Genomic DNA, 26,203 nt, shown 5'->3' on the forward strand with positions numbered 1-26,203 from the left:
TCTGGGTCTTCTGGCACCTCAAGTGACCAACAGTTTCTAGCTACCCTTTCCTGGAATCACAGGATGAACGGGTGCAAGTTCTTGGGTCATATATTCCCGTGCAACCTTAAGCAAGTAATTTCTAATCTCTGGGTCTCACTTTATGCATTTGTAAAGGAAGGAAGTTAGACCAAAACAGATTTCCAAATCCCAATAAATGCCTTGTTCTGGGTAGACCGTTGGCTTCAGCAAGTCATTCAATCTCTCTGCGCTTGTTTCTCACACACAAAAAACAGAATAATATTACTAACCACCTCCTAGGTTATGGCGATGATGCCACGAGGCAACGCAAACCCCCTATTCCCGCTCTCACCCATGGGAGGCCGCCTTTATACTCAGTCCCTTTGCCGTTCAGCGCAAGCGCGCTGGAGCCCGGGCGGCCTGAAGGTTCAAGATTTCCGGTTCCGAGGGGACTCAGAGGCCAGACTGAGACTAATGGCGGCGTCCACGGAGCAGGCCACGGGGGGCGTTGAGAAGACCGCGGCGGAAGAGAAACCGCGCGTTCTGGAACCCGGGGCAGCCCCGTTCGGAAATTTCCCTCATTATTCCCGCTTCCACCCTCCAGAGCAACGGCTCCGCCTCCTACCCCCGGAGCTGCTTCGCTGGCTCTTCCCTCAGAGTCCCGAGACAAGGCCGATCCTGGGGCTCGACGTGGGGTGTAACTCCGGGGTGAGTGCCGGGGGAGGGATCGGACGTCGGTTGAGCCGAGAGGTTGGCAGCTTTCAAGTCCTCTGGACTTTCGGCCTGGGCGTGGTATTACACCCCTCACAGCGTTCCCAAAATGAGTTTAAAGGTTTAGCGTTCGACCCCTCGCTGCTGCTACAGGACCCTCGGGGTCCTAACACCATCTCTCTTAGGAATCTGGGGGAGGAATCATTTTCAAGTACGTTCGGAATTCCTGCGCCCCGCCTCCGCACTTGCAGCGTCTCGACCGAACCCCGGGTGGGCAGGGCCAAAGTGTCTGGGCTTCCGGCTGTTGCCTCCTGTCCAGCGTGGCTGGCGACTTGCTCGAAGAGAGGGGGGCTGCCTGAGACTCACGTTTGAAGCGTGGAGTTGGGATTGGTTTACTGGATGAGATGAGCTGGGGGTGACAGAATCATGCGTGAAATTAAGAAAAGTGTGAAACAGTGCAGAGCCAAGTGGATATTTTAAAAGCAATCAATTGGCTGAGGACAGTGGAGAAGATCGAGAAAGAAAATAAAGCATCCTGTTAGAGGAAGGCTTTGCCACATTTTCTTACCACAAAGTATTCTTAGGCATAAGAATGATTATAGTCAGACCACAAGCAAAACAGCGGAGCGTCTCTCTAACACCTATTTGTAGTAACTAGGATATCCTAGAGGAGCAGGCATTCTGACCCTATGATTACAGATGCTTCACAAAGTTAGTACCGTCACTCCTTTCCAGACCAGGAGGGGAAGGGGTAAGGAAAATTTTACCCTGTTTCTGGCCTTAGGCAGAAGAGACTTTAGTAGAAGGTTGAGGGCTGTAGGGACACAGCTGGTAAATAGGAGCGGGGCAGGGGGGGTGCTTACATTTGGACACAGGCTAAAGGCTGGAATGAGTAGAGATGGGTGTCTGACTATCCTTTGCAGACATTTCTCTTCTGTGATGATATATGAAATCAGAGGGGGAAAGCAGTGGAAAAGAGAAACTGGATATAAGATTTGAGGTTTCAGGAAAGGCATTAGGAAACCACAATAGATTTTAAAGTTGAAAGTGCTATATGTGCACCTTAGGAGCCAAGACATGGTTGCAGTTAACTAGGGCAGTGGTTCCTAAACTTGGCTATATATTTAGGGAGTTTATTATTTTGCACTTAAGAAAAGATTCTTGTATTAATACTTGATAAGACCCCCCCCGGAGAAGGCAATAGCACCCCACTCCAGTACTCTTGCCTAGAAAATCCCATGGATGGAGGAGCCTGGTAGGCTGCAGCCCATGGGGTCGCTACCGGTCGGCCGCAACTGAGCGACTTCACTTTCACTTTTCACTTTCACGCAGTGGAGAAGGCAATGGCAACCCACTCCAGTGTTCTCGCCTGGAGAATCCCAGGGACGGCAGAGCCTGATGGGCTGCTGTCTATGGGGTCGCACAGAGTCGGACACGACTGAAGCAACTTAGCAGCAGTAGCAGCAGCAAGACCCCCCCCCCCCCCCCGCCCAATTCAAAATACAAAGGGATACATAGCAAGTCTCTACTCCTGACCCTACATCCTCCTCTTCCTATGATGATAGTCACTCAGTCGTGTCTGAGTGACTGTGGACTGTAGCCTGCCAGGCTCCTAAGCCTGTCCATGGAATTCTCCAGGCAGGACTACTGGAGTGGGTGGCCATTTCCTTCTGCAGGGGATCTTCCCGACCCAGGGATTGAACTTAGGTCTCCTGCACTGCAGGCAGATTCTTTATGTCTGAGCAACAGGAAAGCCTCTTCCTGTACACAAGGGCAACTGCAATTTATAGTTTCTTGAGTATGTGGCCTATGTGTACACAGACATCTGTGTATGTATAAATATCTCACCTCTTCTAGTTTTACAAATAATAGCACACTGTTTTGCATCTTGGTCTTCATTTAGTAATTTGGAGATCACTCATGTCACTACATTCTTTTTTAGTAGCTTCATAATATTTTTTTGTATAGATGTGCCATAATTTGGGGGCTACTTTGTTTAAATCTTAATAACTAGGCCTTACTCTAGACCTACTGAATCAGACACTTGGGGATTGAGACCTTGAGTCTGTATTTTTTTTTTAAGCTTCCTGGGGACTCTAAGATTCAAGAAATAAGGATGGAGAGTATTAAGAGATGTCTTAGAGGAGGGACTGATGTGATGAAAATGACTGATCAAACATGGGATACACCCAGGACTTCCCTGGTGGTCCAGTGGTTTAAGAGTCTACCAGTGCAGGGGGCACGGGTTTGATCCTTGGTCAAGGAACTAAGGTCCGACATGCCATGCATGCATGGTCAAAAGATTTTTTTTTAATCTGATACACCCAAGATCAGCTAGGAGGAGGGAAACAAATAAATACAGAGAGAGGAAGAAATTTTTAAGCAGAATACTATAGAATCTTCCTACTTAAAATGTGGTCCTTGAACTATAGCATCAGCATAACTTGGAAGCTTATCAGAAATACAGAATCTCAGTTCCCAACCCAGATCTACTAATTTAACATTTTTATTTTAGTAAGATCCCTAGGTGATGTGAATGCCTACTAAAGTATGAGATGCCTGTTATGGAGTAAAGACCTTAATGTTGCCTAAATCTTGCCATGTAATAACCATGTGACATTGGACTGCCCTGTGAACCATAATTTTTAAAATACAGGGGTCTTTTTTGTGTGTGTGTGAACTACGCCACACATAGAGAACAGTGCACAAAACAAATTCACACTTTATGAATTATTATAAAGCAGAAACTTTGATGACTAGTGTCTGTATCAAGAATAAAATGTCAGCCACCCAAGAAGTCTCCCATATGCCTTTCCCTGCTCATAAACCCCCCTCTCTACCCAGAGAGCTCAACTTTTATTATTATTGTTTCCTTGCTTTTTTTATAGCTTACTATTTTTGTATCCCTAAACAATGTAGTTTAATTTTATACATTTTCAAACTTCATATAAATGGAAGCTTGCCATATATTTTCTTTTTGTGTCCTGCTTTTTTATTCGGCATTATGTGTTTGCGTGAGTCATCCATGTTGCTGCACTAAGCTGAATTCCTTCCTTTTTAATTGCTATCTGGTATACCATCTTAATCCCTGCTACTATTATTGGACATCTGGGTTGTTTCCAGATACACTTTCTTCACCTGCACGAAGGCCTTATATATTATCCTCATAGGATTGTTGCACAGAGCAAATGAGGTAGTGAATAGAAAAATGCCTTGGAAAAAACAGATTAGAACACAAATTTGAGTTAGTTATAATGGTTATAGAAGTCAAAGTTAGAGAAAGGAGATAGTGACTTAAGAGTCAAAAAGGTGCTAAGGTGATGAAAATCACAAATAATTGGATTTAGCTAGAAGGAGGTCTGCAGTGACTTTTGGGGATAATGGATACAAAAGCAGAGTAAGTCTCAAAAGGGGGTGGTGAAGTGTAAGACATGTAGTAAAACTGAAGATGCAGAGTGAAGGCTGAATGAGGACTTTTTGCAATCCAGACTTTCCCAACCACAAGTCTGAGAAGTAGATTTTTATGAGATGGTGCTTGCTCTCTTCCTCACCTTCCTGGCAGGGAGCATGGTTATTATGCCTCCTAAATATTTGCTCCTCCCTGGGGTATGAGATACTCAAAAAAAAAAAAAAAAAGCATGTTACTTAAGCTGGAAAATACAGCTCTGGACTCCTTTGCTGCATCCATTGGGCTATAACTTTCAACCATGCAACCCATCAGTATCAGGAAGGTATAGAGATGATGCATTACAGCCTGAGACCCCTGGAGGGCTCTGTGGAAAACTTTGGGGGGCAACCTCCTTAGGCTATAGTTTAAGAACCTTACATCCCATAAAGCTAGGAGTAGGTGATTCAGTGAGAGTCTAAGAGATACAGGTTTCTCTTCCATTCACTGGTTGAGAGCCGCAATGACAAAGCTCTTTTGGATTCCTCTAGGATCTGAGTGTGGCTCTATACAAACATTTCCTTTCCCTACATGATGGGGAGACCTGCTTAGATGCCTCAAGAGAACTCCATCTCCTCTGCTGTGACATAGATCCAGTCCTGGTGGAACGAGCTGAAAAAGAATGCCCTTTTCCTGATGGTTTGACTTTTATTACCCTGGACTTCATGAATCAAAGGACCCGGAAAGTTCTCCTGAGCTCTTTTTTGAGCCAGTTTGGACGCTCAGTTTTTGATATTGGCTTCTGCATGTCAGTAACCATGTGGATTCACCTGAACCATGGGGACCAAGGCCTGTGGGAATTCCTGGCCCACCTTTCTTCCCTATGCCGCTACCTCCTCGTGGAGCCACAGCCCTGGAAGTGTTACCGGGCAGCTGCAAGGCGTCTCCGGAAGCTGGGCCTCCATGATTTTGACCACTTCCGCTCCCTGGCCATCCGAGGTGATATGGCCAGCCAGATTGTGCAGATCTTGACCCAGGACCATGGCATGGAATTAGTATGCTGCTTTGGCAACACCAAATGGGACCGAAGCCTTCTGCTCTTCAGGACAAAACAAGCCACAGAGACTCATCCGATCCCTGAGTCGCTGATAGAAGAAGGAAAAGAAAGGAACAGAATAAGATTCTGGAGAGAGTGAGATGGGAGGGCGGTAAGACCAGGATAGAGATATTGAAAGAGTTTTATATAAAAATTAAGTTCATTCTCCTTAACTCCTGGTAGTTAGGCAGCCTCCAAACCTGGCAGAAGTTTTGTTTCTGGGACATGGAACTAAACAAATTATTATCTGTTCCCCATTTTGGGGGATGATCCCTGAGGAGACTGTCTGAGGGGCAATGACCTGGGCTGTCTGGCAGGAGGTAACCTAGAGAAAGTGCTTCTGGGATATGGAAGGGGCTGCTTTTGGTGATTATTTAGGAAAACTTAGACAAGGTTAGCCTTAGAATGTGTCTGTTCCCTGGGCTACTTGAATCTGATCTGCCTTCTTCAGGCTTTCTTCTAGACTTATCCTGTCTATGAGGCAAAACCTCACAATACAGTCTGGAAAGAAAAGTCACTGGCCTGTCTAAAGGAGAGCTTTGGTAGGAAAAATATCTTTCCAGAGCAGGTCAAGTTTCCAGCACGCCCAGGCTGAGCATGGCAGTCACAGATACAGTATTAGCCAAGATACACTGACTAGCATTTACAAAGTGTTTAAAAGATTTAAATCATGAACTCAAAATTCAACTGGTACAAATGAAATGAATGAAGTGGGATTGTATACAGTATATACAATTATATATAATAAAAGTGACTTGAGTATGATTGAGAATACCCTGTGAATCTGGAGTAGAAAAGAAACTTATGCCTTTAACCACTCTTCCCCTGGAGGTTTCAGCTCAAGAAAAAGAACCTCACCCAAGCTCAAAGCAGAAAACATGCCAGTGAGTAAGTAAATTTTGGACTTTTTTGTCAGGGACCTCTGCCAAAGCACACCAGCATGGAGGTACATACCACTATGGGGATGGGAATATTCGCAGGGAAGCGTATACTAAATGCAGCCTGGAGTTGGCTGGCTGTAGCATCTGTGCTATGAAACAGGTGTCACTGATATCTGACAGGTGTCAATTTTTAAAACATCCATGAGTCTATTCCAAGGGAAAGTGGAAGGTAGAAACAGATTTGGTGGAGAGAAGATAGAAAAACAAAACACCTAGCTAAGAAGGGAAACTGGTTTGATGAGTTTAAAAATCCCTAAGATCCTGTTTTCAGAGTTGATGTTATAAGAGGGAGGAAAAGGGAACGAGAGTCTGAACCACCAATTAGAGGTTGGACCTCTTGAAGAAGTTAGGAAAAGTTCCTACTAAGGAATTTGAACTTTATGCATGAGGGAGCAGAAGCCAGAGCAATCCCTAAATAATAGGAGGATGGAACCAAAACCTTCATTTAGGAAAACCAATTTTTCTATTTTGTGCAGGATAATTGTATGGTTGGTGCCATTTCCAATCTCAATTAGACTCCAATACTACTTCTCGGTCTTTTTATATTGCTGCTTCTGATCACTTTTACCCTCGTGACTCTTGCAGACTTTTCCCCTCTGCAGGCTCTTGGCTCTTCCTGCTCCATTAATCTACGCAGGTGCCCTAACCACCACCGAGTGCCATTCTTGTTTGCGGTGTCAGGAAGTCTTTTCTTGCCCTCAGTCTTGAACCCTTCTTCTTCCCTTGTTTTCACTTCTAACTTACCCAGTAATCTTTTACCCAAATAACCTCTGCCTAAGTTCCTGATCCCAACCTATACTACCCCTCCCAAATTGTATTTTATTAAGGATCCTCTTGGTGTCCTTTGGCCTCATTGACTCCTTCCTGTCCACTTACCAACATGTTCAGTTCTCTCTCATCTTCAAAACCACCAACTTTTCCTTTGTCCTGTCTCCCTCTCAACCTTATGCAGTCTTTCCCTCCATCTCCTCACCACCAAACATACGCAAAGCCCTTGAAAGAACGGATGCCACAGCCTCTCCTCCCTCTCCTCTCATTCATCAGTGGCCACCTGAACACCGTATTCTGAGGCCTTTTTTCAGTCTTCCTCCTGAGCCATGGAATCGTTCAACACTATTGCCTCCTTCCTTATTGAACCACTCACCCTGGTTTCTGTCGTACCTCTCCCCGTTTATTCTCTTCCAGTCTCTTAGTTTCTCTCTGTCCCTTAAGCAATTGGTTCACATTTTAATTTGTATAAGAATTACCCTGGAAGTCCTGGATTCATCTCCAGAAACAGTGATTCAGGTCAGAAATGGGGCTTAAGATTTTGGTTTGATTTGGGGTTTGGGCACTTTTTTTTTTTTTTTTTTTTTGCATTTTTTTACCGTGGTAAAATAAATGTAACATAAAATGTAGTTTTAACTATACATTCTGTGGCATTAGATACATCTACAATGAGGAATCTTTTTGACAAGTACCCCATATGATTCTTACGCAAGTTGATACAGACCATACTGTGACGCTTGGGGTTCCTTAGTGTCCATCCAGTCCTCTTCTACACATTTTTCCTGGGGTGATTTCCTCTGTTCCAATACCTTTACGCTGACAACCCCCAATAGTTATAAGCCCCACCTCCACAGTTGCAGATTAATATTTCCCTGTTTTGTAGTCACATTCCCCTGATAGATCAGACAGTAAAGAATCCGCCTGCAATGCAGGAGACCTGGGTTCAGTCTCTGGGTCAGGAAGATCCCCTGGAGAAGGGAATGGCAACCCACTCCAGTATTCTTGTCTGGAGAATTCCACAGAGGAGCCTGGTGGGCTCATGGGGTAACAGAGAGTCAGACATGACTGAGTAACTAACACTTCCCTAGACAGTTATCTGGCACCTCAAATCCAACATATCCCCAAAGCAAACTCACTACCCTTATTCCAAACCTAATCCTCTCAATTGTTGGCATCCACTCATTGTTCAAGCTACAAATTTCAGTTAATTCTCCTCATTTATACTTCCCACATTGAAATACAGCCCAGTAAATTCTACCAATAATGTATAAGTTCCACTTACTCCATCCATGTGGCTGGTGCCTACCAAAGGTTCCAGGTACATCTTCAGTGGTTTCCAGGTGCTTAGAGTCTTGTCCATTATCCAGCGCCTAACGACTACTGTTCAGTAAGGTAGCTGCTTGCTATTTAAATTAAATAAATAAAATTTAAAATTCAGCTCCTCAGTTCTGCTAGCCACATTTCAGGTGTTCAGTGGCCATATGGACTAGTGACTAGATTATTGGACAGCACAGAAAGAGAATATTCCCACTGTTGCAGAAAGTTGTATAGGACAGTGCTAGTCTTCATGCCTTTCCTCCATGCATCAGCTGTGCTGAACTGAACTTCATAGCACAAACTCCTGCTTGCCTTTGCTCTCCCCCCTCTTCCACTTTGCAGTGTGGTTCAACTGTTTGTCCTAAAAGATGGCTCAGATGTTACATTTTCTCAAATCTTCCCCAACTACTATAGTACTTAAACTTGTTACTATATTCTAGTGAGGACTTTGCATGGAAGCCTCTATTCCAGTGTTTACCTCATCATACTATAATTGTTTTGATGCCTCTTCCTCACCACCAGGAGACTGAGCTCCTCAAGCTCAACTTATTTTTGTATATCTAGGCCTAACTCAATGTCTGACACATGGCAGGCAGCCAGGAATTACTTGTTGAATGAAGATATGAGTGGACAAAAGAGAAATACACCAAAATTCAAGTACTGAGAAGAAAACGGAGACTTATGAATGAGCAAAAGACTATCCAGGATACTAAAAATGGGGAAACTAGAAAGTTGAGAGGAAAATATGCTTAGCCTTTGGCATGGATTTTTGAGTAATGTTTCCCAAATATATATTTGAAATAAGATGTTCATTCCAAGGCCTTTATTGATAGTTTGGAAGAGAGGAGCAAATAAAGACTAGATACAAAAATTTGGAAGTCATTCACATAGAATGATTGAGATTTAATGAGTAGTAAATTCCAAAAATAGGTGGATGTAATAGGTTTGAGGGCTGCTAATAGTTTTTGAGTGAGGAAAACAAGGAACAACCAAAAGAGGTCTGGTTAGAAACAGGAAAAAAAGAAAACAGAAAAAGATAATAAGCACCATATGCCAGACAACATAGTTTTTTAAATCCTGAACGCTATGGGATAGATACTGTTATTATCCTCATTTTGCAGATGTGAGAACTGAAGCACACACAGGTTGACTGAAGTCACACAGGTGACTCCCAAGGTCACACACCTTGTAAGCGGCAGAGCTGGGTTTTGAACCTAGGCAGTGTAGTTGCGGTGGAGAAGACAATGGCAACCCACTCCAGTGTGCTTGCCTGGAGAATCCCAGGGACGGGGGAGCCTGGTGGGCTGCCGTATATGGGGTCGCACAGAGTCGGACACGACTGAAGCGACTTAGCAGCAGCAGTGTAGTTGTGGAGACTGGGCCTTGGCTACTATGCCTTGAAATGTCACAGAAATCAAGACTGAGAAGAGATTCCCAAAAAACAGTGTAAAAGAGCGTATGCTTTGGAGTTACTATGCTGCTTCAAATTATGTGTTCAGACCTGGGAATAAGAGACCCAGCCAGGCCACTCTTAGCTATGCCTGATGTTCTTGGAATTTCCCTCACAGAAATCAGGCCTAATTCTAGGTTTAATACTCAGTACCCTGCTGCTGCCGCCTTCCAGTTAAATAAGTGCATTTCGCAAACATAGACACCCTGATAGGTCTCCGTAAGTGCTAACTACCCTCACTGTACTCTTGACTTGCCAGCATCCATAACCTTTCCCTGAATTTCTGAAACTCCCAATCTTCCCTCTAGCTTTGACTTCTGGATAGGACCTCCAAAAAGTGGATTTCATGCTCAGGAAGTAGGGATTCCAAGGCCTACTCCAGGATGTATTAAAATCCAAAGGTAAGGTCCTTCTCAGCAATCTGGCATTGAGTGTGGCCTAGGAATAGTGCAGTGGAAAGAATATCAGGTTTGGAATGAGGCTCTGCCAGTAACTCATTGTATGACCACCCTATTCAATTCATTTAACCTCTCTGAGCCTCAGTTTACTCATCTGTACAACTGAAATACCAAGACCTTTTTCCTATGCCCAGATGAGCTAAACGATATGAAAGTAATTGGCAAAATATGGTTATGGTTAAACCAAAGTGCTGTTATCTTCTAAACATGCTATGGATCACAACCATGCCTGTTAGATCAAAGGCTTATGAGAAAAACATCTCGTCTCTAGAAAACATGCATCTTACTATTTCAAATAATTTTTTTTTAAGGTGAGGAAGTAATAGGAATGTAGCTTCAGCTTACAGAACATTTTATAGGAAGCAATGCTGGGAGGGAGTGATTGTTATGATGGTCGAACAATGATAGCAGTGATTACAGATGTGAGTTTACCTACTTCTCTGCCGATCTTAATTTAAGAACACTTTGCAACCTTGTGACCCTGCTGATGCTCTCTCCCTTCACCAAGGCAAGGTGAAGAAATATATATGGGGCTGTGGCAGGCTGCATGTTGGTCCCTCTGAAATGTCCACATCCTAATCCCTGGGACCTGCGGATGCTACCTTCCATAGCAAAAGGGACTTTGTAGATGTGTACAGATGTGCCGAGTAAGAATCTTGATTAAAGATTTTGAGATCAAGAGATTAATCCTGATTATCAGAGTTGGCCCTAAATGTAATCACAAGTGTCCTTATAAGAGGGAGGCAAAGGGAGATTTGACCACAGTAGGTGGAATGACAGAAGCAAGAAGCCCGAGTGATATAAGGAAGGGCTGGGAGCCAAGAAATGAAGTTAGAAAAGGAAAGGAAGTGGACTCCCCCCAGAAGCCTCCAGAAGGAATGTTGCCCTGCCAATACCTTGATTTTAGACTTCTGATCTCCAGAACTGTAAGAGAATAAATTGTGTTGTTTTAAACCACTGAGTTTGCAATGATTTGTTACAGCAGGAATAGGAAACTAATACAGGGATTCTGACTACAGTGAGACTAGGCTACAAGCCAAGTGGCACCTGTCCCAAATAACTCCTGATGGCAGGAAATGGCCCGGTGACCAAAGGAGTAGGCTGGGGCTCCATCAACATGGGTAACTGAGGAATCTTCAGTCATTGAAAGCTTCGGGAGATGCTTCAGCATCTGAACATGACCTCCCAACATTTCTATAGGCTATAGGTCAGCAGTTACCTGACCTCTGGGGAGGAACTGTTGTATTTGAAATCTGTAGCAGTTAGTTTCAAACGAGATGTGTAAATAGTGCTCATAATGATGAGGTCCCAGTACCAAGAGGGTAATGATTGTGTAATGGCCTAGGAGAGCCTTTGGAGATGGTAAGAATATCTTTGGCTTCAAGAAAAGATCATCTTTATTTATCCTCAAAATAGCCTAATTTAGGAACCAACACCAAACATGACAAGAGACTTATTGAGGAATAAGAATGAAGAATGGTCTTGGACAGACTTTAAAAATATATGTCTGTAATCCAGTATATTCAAAAATTAGCATTTCAACATGCAGTCAACATAAAAATTATTAATGAGATATGTTATTTTCTAATACTGCCTTCAAACTCTGCTGCTAAGTCACTTCAGTCGTGTCTGACTCTGTGTGACCCCATAGACAGCAGCCCACCAGGCTCCCCCGTCCCTGGGATTCTCCAGGCAAGAACACTGGAGTGGGTTGCCATTTCCTTCTCCAATGCATGACAGTGAAAAGTGAAAGTGAAGTCGCTCAGTCGTGTCCGACTCTCAGCAACCCCATGGACTGCAGCCTACCAGGCTCCTCCGTCCATGGGATTTTCCAGGCAAGAGTACTGGAGTGGGATGCCATTGCCTTCTCAAACTCTAGTGTGTATTTTATACTTATAGCTCATCTCAGTCTGGACTAGCCACATTTCAGATGCTTGTTAGCCACATGTGGCTAACACTACACATTTATGACAAATCAAAAAGTAATTTATCAAGTTCCTTCCATATACCCAGCATGCTTTTAGCTGCTATGGCAGGGTGGACAGGGGGGTGGGAATCAGTTAAACCAGCAGTCCCCAACTTTTTTGGCACCAGGGATTAATTTTGTGGAAGATAATTTTTCCATGGACAAGGGTGGGGGTGGGGTGATGGCTTCAGGATGATTCGAGTGCATTACGTTTATTGTACATTTTATTTCTATTTTGTGGCAACCTCAAGATATTCCACCTTGACTTTAGGCTTAGGGTTCGGGCTCCTATGAGAATCTAATATTGCCACCGATCTGACAGGAGGTGGCGCTCAGGCCGTAATGTGAGTGATGGGGAGCGGCTGTAAATACAGATAAAGCTTCACTTGCTCACCTGCTGCTCACTTCCTGCTCTGCAGCCCAGTTCCTAACAGACCTCTGACAGGTACCTCATCTGTGGCCCAGGGGTTGTAGACTCCTGAGTTAAACAAACCCAGGCTCCTAAAGATTAGATTTCTTTTAGCAACTATGTTAAAGTTGAGGGGGATAAAAGAGAGGCTCATAGATAGTAGCATGTGATCAGGTGAGCTTCAGAAAAGGAAAAATCATCATAACAGTAGGTTTTGCATCCACAGAGTTAACCAAACATGGATCAAATGTATCTGGGGGAAAAAATTACAGAAAGTTCCAAAAAGCAAAACTTGAATTTACATTGTATTTATAACTGTTTCAGCATTTATACTGTATTAGGTATGACATGTAATCTAGGGATGATTTAAAGTATAATGGAGGATATACATAGGTTACATGCAAACACTACAACATTTTACATGAGGGACTTGAGCATCCATGGATTTTGCTATCAGTTGGAGTCTTGGAACCAATTCCCCAGGGCTACTAAGGGACAGAACTATATAGCTTTTTCAATGGTAACAAGAGGACAAGGAGCATGCCCTATAAGCCAAGAAAATGAATCTCTCTGAAAGGGTACACAGAAATGGATGTTTTATTCACTGAGAACAGACTGGTTGGTCTGGAAGGGAGATGTCATTCTGAGCAGTAGTGAGAAATAACAATGCTTTTTGCCATTTAAGTAGATTCTGGATGACATATTTAAAAAGAAAACCATAAGCATACTAGAGAAAAAAGGTAATTTTAAAAAATTGGAGTACTTTCTAAACACAAGACTCCAAAAGCCATAGAGAAAAAGATCGATAAATTTGACTACCTAAGGCAAAGGGGGAAAAAAAATCTAATAAAGTCACAAGACAAACTCCCAACTAGGAAAACTTTGCAATACATGTGACAAAGGGCAAATTTCATTATAATACAACCAACTCTTATACATCTATTAGAAAAAGACATGCACAGAAGATGATAACAGCAGATAAACACCCAAAAATTTGTTAAATCTCACTCCTTATTAATTACATGCAAATAAAAACAATGAAAGAATATTTTCATCACTTAGAGCAATATTCACAAAATTTTTAAACAGTGATGGTGAGGATTTGGAAAAGTAAGTATTTTCATACCTTATTAGTGGGAATATAAATTAGCATACCCAATCTGAAAGGCAATTTGTCAGTATTTATCCAAAATGTTTACTGAACATACCTAGAAATTCCACTGCTAGGAATTTATCCTGTGAATATACTCACGAAAGTATGTCAGGATTTGTATACAATATCATCCATTACAGTCGGTTGATAAAAGTGAAAAGCTGGAAACAACATAAATGTCCATCAGCAGGAAACGGTATGGCCCAGCCATAAATGGATTACTATGCACTTGTTTAAAGAACAAGGTAGGGACTCCCCTGGTGGTCCAGTGGGTAAGACTCGGTGCTCCCAATGCAGGCAGGCCAGATGTAGTCCCTGGTCAGAGAACTAGATCCCACATGCCACAACTAAAAGTTCACAACTGAAACCGATCCCACGTGCTGCAATTAAACCCTGGTGCAGCCAGATAAATATTTTTTAAAAAGAAGAAGGTAGATCCACATATGCTAATATTGAAAGGTCTCCAAGATATTTTAAGTATAAGAAGAAAGGTACAGAACAACTTGAATGGTAAGATCCCATTTTTTTACCTTTTAAAAAGAATATACACACAGAAGGTAATACAATATTTAAAAGTGAAAAATAAAAGAATTCATTTTTATAAGTATAAGCATATTTAATCATATTAAAGAATCAACCAAAAAGTTCAAATGGCTCATTTTGGGAGGTAGGGAATGCAGCAAATAATTGCTTCTATGTTGTTTGATTTTTTAAACTGTATTTAGTGCTTTTTAAAAATAATTAATTTTAAATATTTCTGAAAATTAAGAAGCAGTGTCTTTCTAAAAATAATTCTCTCTCATCCCCCATTGTCCCGCCCATCTATCTATCTAACTTTTCCCTCACAACATAGCCAAAATTCTTGAGAGAGTTTTAAATACCTCTTTTCTCCATCCCTTACTTCGTACATCTTTCTCAACCCTTCAAAATTTTATTCTGTCCAAGTCACCAACCACATGTGGCTAAAGTCAGTGGGTATATCTAAATCCTGATCCGGCCTGACATCAATATCAGGGACTATTTAGTCATTTTTTTGGAAACCTCTTGGGCTCTGGTGACAGCACTTAGCCAGCTGTCTTCCTCCGTTTCTGCAGACCCCTCTCTACTCTTCCTAATGATTCTGTCCCAGTTTCCTGTCTTTCTTTGCATGATCTCCTCCACTCTATGGCTTTAGTTATTACCTATGTTCTGATGACTCACCATGTCTTATCTGTAGTCCAGACATCTCTCCTGAGCTTCAGAAGTATTTAACATCACCATGCATCAGTACTTCCCAGCGTTTCCTACATCATGGCACACGCAGAAAATGATGGTGTTTTTGTGGCAGTCCACCTTACCGAGACTGTGCTCTGTTGAAGGGAGCTTGTGCTGCTTTGAGAGTTGAGAAGATCAACATGCAGCACACTGGGAACCTTTTCCTGAGGCACAATGGTAGGGAAGCTCTGACCTCTTGTCTAGACATTTCCACTTGGACATCTCCCAGGCATTTCAATGTGAACATGTTTGGAAGTGAACATATCCTCTCCCAAATCTGCTCTTCTTCAGGTGTTTTTGATGTTTCAGTGAGTGGTCCAGCGGTCTTGGCTTAGCGCTCTGCTTCCCTCCTCTTCCAATCCTAAGATCTGCTGACTTCAATACTATTTATTTCTTTAAGTCATCTCTCCATCACCCCTATCATTTTCCTAGTCCTGAATCAATAGTTTCTAATTGTTCTCAAATACTACAAAAACTTTCTATCTGATCTCCCTTACTTCAGTCTTGCTCTTTATAATCTGTTCTCCACACTGCCACCACAGTGATCTTTTTAAAATACGATTTTAATTATGACCCCCCTCCCATCCTGCTTAATACCTTTCAAAGGTTCTCCATTGTTTTTAGGATAAAGCATGATTGTCCCCACTAATTAATTACCTTTTCAGTCTCATCACTTATCATATCTCATGTGAATTCCTTATTAGGTAGCTAATACTACATGCACAGTGCCTGTGATACAGTAGAGATTCAATATGAATTTTTGAATGATGAAAATGAGGTTCAAGGACCTGAGCAGATCCATCATATCTGTGCCAAGTAGACACTTTCAAATCACATACTGGCAATGCTGTCAAAACCCAAAGAACATGTTGTCCTATGTAGAATTAAGCAGCATTAGCGCAGATCTATTCCTGTTCAGCAAATGAACCAAATAATAGCCTTTTCCCAGCTCCTTTCTTCCTCCTAGTGAGCAGGAAAGACATAAAAAAATCAGAGTCAGGTTACCAACCCAACTGTCTCCTTATGTCAGGAATTCTAAACTGGGGTCAGTTCACCAACAAGTGTATTTTGCATTGTTGAACTTAGCTGTTTGATATTGGAATACATTCTTAAATAAATGTGCATCATTTTAATGCACATTTCTTGCTTTATGTTTTTTTGCTAATGACTTATTACTTGCTGTGTATTTTATATTTATTTCAGACTAGGGAAATGATGTTAGACAAAAAGCAAATTGGAGTGATCTTCTTATTCAAATTCAAAATGGGTCATAAAGTAATGGAGACAACTCACAACATCAACAACACATTTGGCCCAGGAACTGCTAACAAATGTACAGTGCAGTGGAGGTTCAAGAAGTTTTGCAAAGGAGACGAGAGCCTTGAAGATGAATATCGCAGTGGCCAGCCATTGGAAGTTGACAGTGACCAATTGAGAGGATCATCAAAGCTGATCCTCTTACAACTACACAAGAAGTTGCCTAAGAACTCAAGGTAGACTGTTATGGTCATTCAGCATTTGAAGCAAATTGGAAAGGTGAAAAATCTTGATAAGTGGGTACCTCATGAGCTGACCACAGATAAAAAAAAAATCATCATTCTGAAGTGTCGTCTTCTCTTATTCTATGCAATGACAATGAACCATTTCTCCATCAGATTATGATGTGAGATGAAATTGGATTTTATATGACAGCCAGCAACAACCAGCTCAGTGGCTGGACCGAGAAGCTTCAAGGCACTTCCCAAAGCAAAACTTGCACCAAAAAAAGGTCTTGGTTATTTTCTGGTGGTCTGCTGCTGATCTAATCCACTACAACTTTCTGAATTCCAGCGAAACCATTATATCTGAGAAGTATGCTCAGCAAATCGATGAAATGCTCGAAAAGCTGCAACGCCTGCAGCCGGCACTGGTTGACAGAAGGGGCTCGATTCTTCTCCCAACAACACTCAACTGCACGTTGCACAATTAACATTCACTTCAAAAGTTGAATGAATTGGGCTACAAAGTTTTGCCTCATCCACCATATTCACCTGACCTCTCAACAACCGACTACCACTTCTTCAAGCATCTTGACAACTTCTTGCTGGGAAAATGCTTCCATAACCAGCAGGAGGCAGAAAATGCTTTTCAAGAGTTCATCTAACCCAAAACATGGATTTTTATGCTATAGGAATAAACAAACGTATTTCTCACTGGTAAAAATGTGTTGATTGTAATGGTTTCTATTTTGATTAATAAAGATGTGTTTCAGCCAAGTTATAATGGTTTAAAATTCATGGTCCAAAACAGCAAATTACTTTTCCATCAACCTAATAACACAGTAGCCAAATGGCTACAATGCCGAACTGAAGAATGAAGATGCCGTAACACCAAATGAATGACCACATGGTATTGAAGTAGAGAACCCTATTCAATGTACTGATGTGAGCAGTGAGGGCATGGTTCTCTGAGATGCCACCTACCAGTCATTCATCAGCACTATATGCACAGTTAGACCATGCCACAAACTCGTGTAGTACCAACAGCTTGCAGCAACCAGAAACCTAAGAGGCCTAGCTTGTTTTGTAACATGGATAACTCAAGTAAAGAACAACTAATGGGACTTCCCTGGCAGTACAGTGGATAAGAATCCACCTGCCAATGCAGGGAACTCAGGTTTGATCCCTGGTCTGTAAAGATTCCACATGCTTTGGAGCAGCTGAGCTCATGTGCCACAACTACGGAGCCTGCACTCTAGAACCTGTGAGCTCCAAGTACTGAAGCCCCTACACTTGGGAGCCTGTGCTCCACAACAAGAGGAGCCAACTCAGTGAGAAGCCCGCACGTCAGAAGGAAGAGTAGCCCGCATTCGCCATAACTAGAGACAGCCCATGCACAGGAACAAAGACCCATTGCAGCCGGAAAAAAACAAAGAAAGAACAATTTATGATCAGAAAACTGATGTTGGGACTTCAGTATAATTTTTAATAAGTGAATAATACCATTAAGAAATTAATGTGTATTAAGCCTCATCAAAGACAGAAAGCATGGAGCAACTGTAGCTATACTTCTTTCACCTCCTGTCAGTGAAGATAAAGGTCTGTGAACCATAGAGAATCTGCCAAAATCTGTATGTCTAAAGTGTGCAAAAGTCTTTAAGTTAAGGAGAATAGGTACTTGTTCTGACAAGTGCAGATGTTTTGGCTGTGTTTATTAAACAAGGGTAAACATCTGAATGTAAAGAAAAAAATCATCTAGATGGCTTGTTTGCTTCCAAAATTTAGCTATTTGGAAACATCCAAAAATAGTTAGAAATGCCTGGCAGACTCAAGGTTTTTTCATGTGACTTTGGAATGCAACAGATTTGTGGACTTTTACTGGACTTTTAAACCTTTTCAGGAAACCATCATGTCTCATATTTGTTGAAAACCCAAGACTAGAACATTATTATTATTATTCCTATTCAATAAATGTTAAATGACTGAATGAATAAGAATGCTTAAGGATTCTAAAGATGCCACTATCTATCATAAGAAATAAGGTGCGTTCTCTCAAAATGAAAATACATTGACAAAAAGATGTGTTCAAGAATATTTAGAGCACCTTTATTCACAATAGCCCCAAAATGGAAACACTCAAATATCCATCAACTGGAGAATGGATAAACAAATTATGATACAGTCATGCAATGGACTATTACTCAGCAATATAAAAGAATAGATTACACATGGCTGAATGGCAAAAACATAATTAAGCTAAAGAACAAAGACAAAAAAGAGTACATACTATATGATTCCACTTATGTGATATTCAAGAACAGACAACGATGGTGATAAAATTCAGGAAGTTGCAAGGGTGGGTGTTGGTAGGTAAAGGGTAATTGACTGTGCAGGGGGATGAACAAATTCTTTGTGGGTGACGGTTCAGGTGGGTTACATAGGTGAATATATTATTGTTGAAATTCACCAAACAAAACACCCGAGATCTATGAATTTTATTGTATGTTAAGGATGAAAGTGAAAGAGGAGAGTAAAAAAGTTGGCTTAAAGCTCAACATTCAGAAAACTAAGAAAGATCATGGCATCTGGTCCCATCACTTCATGGGAAATAGATGGGGAAACAGTGTCAGACTTTATTTTTGGGGGCTCCAAAATCACTGCAGTTGGTGATGGCAGCCATGAAATTAAAAGACGCTTACTCCTTGGAAGGAAAGTTATGACCAACCTAGATAGCATATTAAAAAGCAGAGACATTACTTTGTCAACAAAGGTCCGTCTAGTCAAGGCTATGGTTTTTCCGATGGTCATGTATGGATGTGAGAGTTGGACTGTGAAGGAAGCTGAGCACCGAAGAATTGATGCTTTTGAAGTGTGGTGTTGGAGAAGACTCTTGAGAGTCCCTTGGACTGCAAGGAGATCCAACCAGTCCATTGTGAAGGAGATCAGTCCTGGGTGTTCACTGGAAGAACTGATGTTGAGGCTGAAACTCCAATACTTTGGCCACCTCATGCAAAGAGTTGACTCATTGGAAAAGACTCTGATGCTGGGAGGGATTGGGGGCAGGAGGAGAAGGGGACGACAGAGGATGAGATGGCTGAATGGCATCACCAACTTGATGCACATGAGTTTGGGTGAACTCCGGGAGCTGGTGATGGACAGGGAGGCCTGGTGTGCTGCGATTCATGGGGTCGCAAAGAGTCGGACATGACTGAGCAACTGAACTGAAGGATAAATCTATTTTTTTAATTGTTTTAAAGCAAAGGTGAGATCTGATGGGAGTAACCACCATCTTATCTTCTAGGCTCCAATAATCACTATCCTCAGGCACTCTTTTCATCAAGCTACCTCTACACTCAAGAATCCAAAATGACTTATTACTTGTCCTTTCAAATCCATATCTTTATTATCTCCTCCATACAAAACTTCCTCCATTAACTTCTCCCACTTCCCACCCTACCACTGGTATCTGCTCACTGTCCCATGCAGATAATTTGCTTTTTCCTACCTGAATCTCCTTGGGTCCTTACCTGGCCTAGATTCTACTCAAGTGCTCTCTGCCCTTCAAATTCCATTTTAAATTAAGGAGCCTCCTTCAGAGTGGAATTCTTGGTTAATTCTAGTCAATTTGAGCACGCTATGTTCCCTCAGCTCTTATGTTCATTTACTGGATAATATGGTGTATACCCCAATTTTAATAAAATGCGCAGAGACTGTGGCTAGGGATCCCTTTGTATTTCTCTGCAGAACCCACTTCAGAACCAGCATCAATGGGCCAGCTTATATGGTATCCAGACAAGGGCAAATAGCTGTTTAACCAAGGACCAATGAGAATCATATAGAAGGGAGCTCTGAGGCCATTCAGGGACCTAAGTGGGCTGTTGGCTTTTCCTCTTTCAAGCAAACAGTTCAACAAGGAAGGATCTGGTCCCCACTGAAACAGCAAGTGGCTGAGAACAAGGTTGTATTCTTTTTCTGCTCACCCTTCTCTCTTCTTTAACTAGTGAGGAAAAGACCAGCACTGCTCTGAGCGGGGCAGAGCCAGTTTCCAGGGCTCAGATTTCCATAGTGCTAAAAGGACCCGATCCAGAAGGAAGAAAAGGGTGGGGGGAGCATTTAAGGCCAAGCCGGCACTCAAACCTCTTCCCTTAGATTTACACCCAACACGTATGCAGGAAAGCGAGTTACAAACACCGACGCTCACAACCACATATACACGTGCACGCCCAGCCCTACAGAAGCAGACGCGCATGCCCACTAACCCGCGTGCACCTACTTAGTTTTCTCTGCTATAGATGCCTCCCATGCCACCACCGCTCGGCCCAGCCTGGCTTCTCCTATCCCGGCACTGGGGAGGTTTACCAGCCCCGACCCTGCCAGGTCTGAGAAGACTGTGTCTCTATCCGGGGGGTGATGGGGTGGGGGCGGGAATGGCTTGTAGGGGAGGCCCTTTCCTCCAGGGCGGAAGCAGCGCGCTCCAGCCGGGCGGACTTAGCTCTTGTCCTGGGAACATCTGGAGGGGGCTGGGAGGGGGCTGGGAGGGGCGCGCATCCAGAGTGAACGTGGATTGGCTACGCGGGAGGGGGAGGCGGGGTCTGAGCGAGGGGCGGGGTTCATTGGCCCCTTTAAAGCCTTGACATCAAGAGGCGGCCCCAGCACCCCCCCTTTTCTCTGCCCCCCGCCCCAGAGCCGCGGCCATGGACCCGGCGGATCCGGCCTGCCCTGGCCCAGCTCAGCACCTGATTTTGGTGAGTTCTGGGCCCACTTGCAATTTAAAGGGCGGCGAGTGAAGGGTCTGTAAGCCCCGGGCCGAGGGTGGGAGGTATGGAGGGTAAGACTCTCGTGGCAGCCTTGGGCCGGAGAGGGCGGCGCAGCTTCCTGCCGGACCTCGCTGCCGTCCCCTAGAGCTCGCCGCCCTCACCCCGGGGAGACCAGCCGCGACTCTGTCCACCCCCACCCCACACCCTCCCGCCCCCCGCGCCATCCTCGCGCACACTCCGTGGCCCCGGAAGGGAAACTTTCCAGAGAGGGGGATGTTCCGGGGGGCCGGTCTCCCTCCCCCTTTAAAAGCTCTGACCTTGCCCCAGCTGCGCACCCCACCCCACCCGCATCCCACCGCCCGGGTGCCGTTAGCGGTGCCAGGTTGTTGCTGGGGGGAGACTCTCCCCAAAGCGCAGGCGCGGAGAGGAGCCTCGGGCTCCTCTTCTCACTCCTTGCAGTCCCGGTGGCCTGGGGCGGTGGGGCGTATGGGAGGTGGGGAGAGGCGGAGAGCTCGGGGTCTCCCGGAACGACCCTTCGGTGGCTTTGAGGGGCTGCGGAAAGGAGAAAGGGAGCTGTGCAGGCTGAACACTAAAGAGGCTGAGGAAGGGAGAAGGGCTGGGCAGGGAGTGGAGCCAGGGCAGCGCCTGCAGGAAAGGCTCTCTGGGTCCTGGCTGCGGTGCCAGAAGAATGCAGAGAATTTATCTGTGCCCGACACTCCCCTGGCCTAGACCGACTAGAAGACCGACTGTCTGAACCCCAGCCCCGGTCTCCTGATCCTGGGCCCAAGGCCCCGCGGTCTCTCCGGCCCTGGCGCCGCCCCAAGGGCACGGAGGACCCTTATCTCCCACAGGCCTGGTTTTCCAGGTGTCTCAGCGCTATCCACTAGCCTGTCCAGCTGCTATTTCTTAAACGCCGGCCTTCCTGAGAAGCCAGGGGTCTTAGGCTGCCGCGTTGCCTGGCTGTAAAGGCAGAGCTTCTATTCCCTTCTTACCACTGCTCTCCCTCCCCGCCACGGGTCCTCCTGCTTAAGCACAATTGTCCGCCAGGGATAACGGTGGAAACAGATGCCTGGAACACGTGTGGTCCTGGAGGAGGGGTAGCGAAGGGTCAGAGGCTGACGGTTCAGTGGACAGTGTGTGTGCTTCGTTGGTCAGTGATGTCCGACTCTTTGCGACCCCATGGACTGCAGTCCGCCAGGCTCCTCTGTCCTTAGGGACTCCCCAGGCAAGAATGCTGGAGTGGGTTGCCATGCTCTTCTCCAGGGGATCTTCCCAACCCAGGGATCAAACCCAGGTCTCCCCGATTGCACGCGGTGGACGGTACTTTGGGGGAAATGAACCTAACCCAGTTGCCCTGTTGCAGACTCTCTCTTGCAAGACATGCAAGCTGACTGGGAGACTCCTTGTCTTTCAAGAAAGGAGATAACACAGTTCACTTCTCATATTGGGTCCCTGTCCTTCTGAGAACAACCTGGGGTTAGTGGGTTTCTTACCTCAGAGAAACACTTGCATCCCTGTTTGGGGAGATATTCCCATGTAGTTCAACTTTGTTTTCAGTCTGTGGTCTGTGCATGAGGTGGTATTAGCTCTCCAGGTCAGGCCTTTGGAGGATGGTGAGAACCTGAAGAGGGAGATGGCCTGGGCTGCAGGGAAGAAGGCCCTTCTACAACAGGCAAATGGAAACCAAAGTGTGTGAGGATCAAACTGCTATCACTGTGAACTGGGAGTCAGAAGCTCTGGTCCCTGCCCTTCGTAGGTTGCTGTGTGACCTTAACCAAAGTAGTTTGCCTCTCTGGTGTTCCTTTCCCATATGTAAAATCCAGCAGTTGGACTAGAAAGCTCTACCATTCCTTTCCACGTTTTGACATTGTGTGGTTTCACTGATGAGTGAAATTGGAGGGGAGAAAGGTCCTCCAGCAGGGTAGCTAAGTTTGGAGAGGTAAATTGCTTAGGATTAGAACCTAGAGTTGGAGGGGTGCAGACTCCCTTATCCTGCCTAAGAATAACCACTGCCCTGCTCACCCCTGGTGCCTTGGAGTATGAACTGCTGGCTAGGATTTGGCCCACCCATCAAGGCCTCTGGTGAAACACCCTGGCAGGCCAGTCTTTGAGCTGGGCCTTTGGGGAGGGGTTGAGAAAGGAGAAGGCAGCCAAGGGCCAGCAGGGTAAGCAGATTCCCAGGAGACAGTTTGCATCTCAGCTGTTGGGACTTGTTTTAGGATCTGGGCCAGGGACTACGGCACACTCTTCCACTCTCTTATGGGAAGAGGGCAAGGAGAGCCCCACCGCTGTTGCCCAGCCTGGCCCCACTCAGCTCACCTCTGTACTCACCACCCCCAGCTCCCAGCCACCCTCCCAGACCCTGCCACACCAGCCCAGCAGCAGCAGAGAGAGGCTGCCCCAACCCCACCTTGCCTGGACTCCTTCCCTCCTGGGGATAGAGCTTGCTCAGGAGTCAGGCTCTCCAGGTTGGGACTTGCTCTCTAGCTCAAGAGCCAAAGGCCTTCACATTCTCCTTGTTTGTTTTCACCCTTTGGTCTCCGGGTGCTGAGGGGGATATCAAAGGAGGTGTGGTGGGCAGAGAGGCCGTGGGACCAGTTGCCCATGGAGCACATTCTCTTGCACTGCTTTTCCCTCTGCTTGCTCCCCAGGAGCCCTCTTCCCCTGGGCCTTGCTGCCCACGGGAGTGAAGCTACAGCAGAGGGTATTGAGGTTAGACCCCGAAGGAAGCCTTCCTCACTGCTAGGAGCCCCTGGGATGCAGAATGGAAGCTCCCAGGAAGGTCAGTTTCCCAGAAAGTAGCTAATGGTGGAGTCCCTGTCAGAGTGAAGGATGCGGCTGTTGCTAGGCAGAGGCTGCTGTTTCCTCTTGGGGTGTGGCTCTGAGGCTGGCCAGCCAGAGGCCCCGTTAGAAGCAGGAGGAGAAAGTACTCTTGCCTTGCAGCCAAAGAGGGGTCCCTGGCCCCCTCAGCCTTGGGTCATCAGAAGCACATCTCTCAGGACAAATGCTGCTCCTGCTCCTGCTTCCCCGGCTCCTCCCCTGATTCACCACTACTACCACTGTCTGCTTTGACAGTCCCCTCCCAAACCTGGCAGGCTCCTTCAGCCCTCAGTCTGGCTGCACTAATGGACTGATTGGATTTTCTATACTTGGGAGTTTAGGATTTCTGATTGAACATGCAAATTTATGTAAATCAATCTGGGATCTGCCACAGCATCAAAACAACATAGAGTCACAGGCTGGAAGGAATCCTAGAGACAGTCTAGTCCAACGCCCTCGTGTTAAAAATGGGGAAACTGAAAAAAAAAGAGGGAGGTGCGGTGAAATCTAGAGAGGAAGTGATTCATACAGTGGCGAGTGTCAGAAGCAGGGCTCCTGACTCTGGTCTGTTGTTTTACATTGTACCATTTGCCTTAAATTTCTTGTGCATGAGGGGGCTGGGCCAGATTTAAAGCAGAGAGGGCAGTTCTTGAACCTGAGATTGTGGAGACCTAAGCCCTTAGTGGGTCAGAGTTTTGTCTCAGGGTCCCCCATGGGCTCTGGTCAGCTCTGTTAACATGCTGAAGAAAAACAACGTCAAATTGTTTAGAGTAGCACCCTTAATATTTTTCCCCAGGCTCTGCCCTGGAGGGTTGGAAGACAAGGTCCTTCATTGGTTGCTACCTGGTTTGACACTTATGGTTCCCCAGAGCTGAGATTGTGTCTGTTCCCAGCATCTCTCATGGTACCAAGCACATGTAGTAAGCTGCAGTGCCTCCATCTTTTTGTTGTTGTTGTTAAGATTTTTTTTTATATGGACCAGTTTTAAAGTCTTTATTGAATTTGTTGTGACATTGCTTTTCCTATTTATGTTCTGGTTTTTTGGCCCATGTGGAATCCTAACTCCCTGACCAGGGATCAAACCCACACCTCTCTACACTGGAAGGCGAAGTCTCAACTACTGGACCCCCAGGGAAGTCCTCAGAGCCTCCCCTTTCCAGTTCCATGCACATTCCAGTGGCTGCTGCTTCCCTCCATGGGTACAGTGGGAAAAGACCTTTGGTCTTCTATGGTTCTCTGCCCACTGTCTCCTGGAAGTACAGACCAGCTGAGCCTCCTTGTGGATTTCTGAAGCAGTGGCCAACTAAGCAGGCTTTGCTGTAGGAAAGATCTCATTTTAAAAATCAGTGCCAAAAGTGTGTGGGGGCTACAGAGATGGGCTTGGATCCCAAAGAAGCAGTCTCCACACTTGAGATGATTTTGATCTGATCTAGCCAGTCGGCTGCCAGGTGCCCCCTGCTCCCACTTCATGGACTGGGGCTGTGGTGTGGTGCTGTTTGGAGCTCTGAGCCCTCACTTACCCCACAGTGGCTGTGTAGGTTGCAGAGATGACGCTTTGGAGAGTAGTGTGTTCTGACTCAAGATCAAAACCCCAGACTCCCGGCCGAGGCTACCACCAGGCTCTGCTGTAGTCTGGGGAAGGGGCTTGGGACATATTTGGGGTCTTCCTCACCTTCACCCCAAACTCAAGTCTGGCCGCCTCTGAAAGAAGCACCCTTGTCTTCAGCACCGTCCCAAACCCAGCAGGTACAGGGCGGGCACCTCTGATTCTTCACTGCGCAGTGGCCCTCGGCATCCTATATCCTTAGCTCCCTGTGAGAGAAATCTTTCTCCCTGGGCCTCAGTTTCCCAGTCTGTTGCTGATGGATTAATAAGACATCATCTTTGGGGTGTGGCACCTGCTTGATAATTAGCATCTTCGCTTCTCTGGGAGTTACACAGATGAAAGAGGCCCAGGGAGGCCAGCTTGTTATTAAGGTGAATTATCATTGCTGTTAGTCCTGATTTCTAAAAATCCAGCAGCTGCTGGGAAGAGCCCAGTAAGCACAGCTCCCTGAACCTTATGCTGGTCAATAAGCTCTGGGAGTTCTCCAAGACTCACTAAGCTTTTTTTTTTTAAGTATAGGTATTTTGAAAGGAGAAACACCCCATTCTGCTGCTCATGCTGTTGCCTGAAACGCTGAGTACCGCTTGGGGTGTTGGTCTGCAGTTCTCACTTTAATGCAGGGCATGAAGTCGTC

General features: G+C 45.1%; 2 protein-coding genes across 5 annotated transcripts in view; both read left to right on the forward strand.

The window, feature by feature from the left end:
* Positions 1-430: 430 nt before the first annotated feature.
* On the forward strand, positions 431-5,957 carry BCDIN3D (BCDIN3 domain containing RNA methyltransferase). The gene is made up of 2 exons (XM_019960619.2): positions 431-708; positions 4,648-5,957. Exons 1-2 carry the CDS (start codon positions 475-477, stop codon positions 5,290-5,292), a joined length of 879 nt encoding a protein of 292 aa, XP_019816178.2. The 5' UTR covers positions 431-474; the 3' UTR covers positions 5,293-5,957.
* The window catches only part of NCKAP5L (NCK associated protein 5 like), a 51,563-nt gene continuing 25,930 nt past the window's right edge, over positions 571-26,203 (forward strand). Inside the window, exons 1-2 of one of the 4 annotated variants that reach the window (XM_019960622.2) lie at positions 20,745-20,763; positions 21,071-21,131. The gene's annotated coding sequence lies outside the window, so the exon portion shown is untranslated. Of the gene's footprint in view, positions 709-20,744; positions 20,764-20,999; positions 21,132-26,203 lie in introns of those variants that run through there. The other 3 variants (XM_070789149.1, XM_070789148.1, XM_019960623.2) reach the window with 3 other exon arrangements.

The sequence above is a fragment of the Bos indicus genome, chromosome 5, assembly GCF_029378745.1.
Source record: "Bos indicus isolate NIAB-ARS_2022 breed Sahiwal x Tharparkar chromosome 5, NIAB-ARS_B.indTharparkar_mat_pri_1.0, whole genome shotgun sequence".
Classification (NCBI taxonomy): Eukaryota; Metazoa; Chordata; class Mammalia; order Artiodactyla; family Bovidae; genus Bos; species Bos indicus.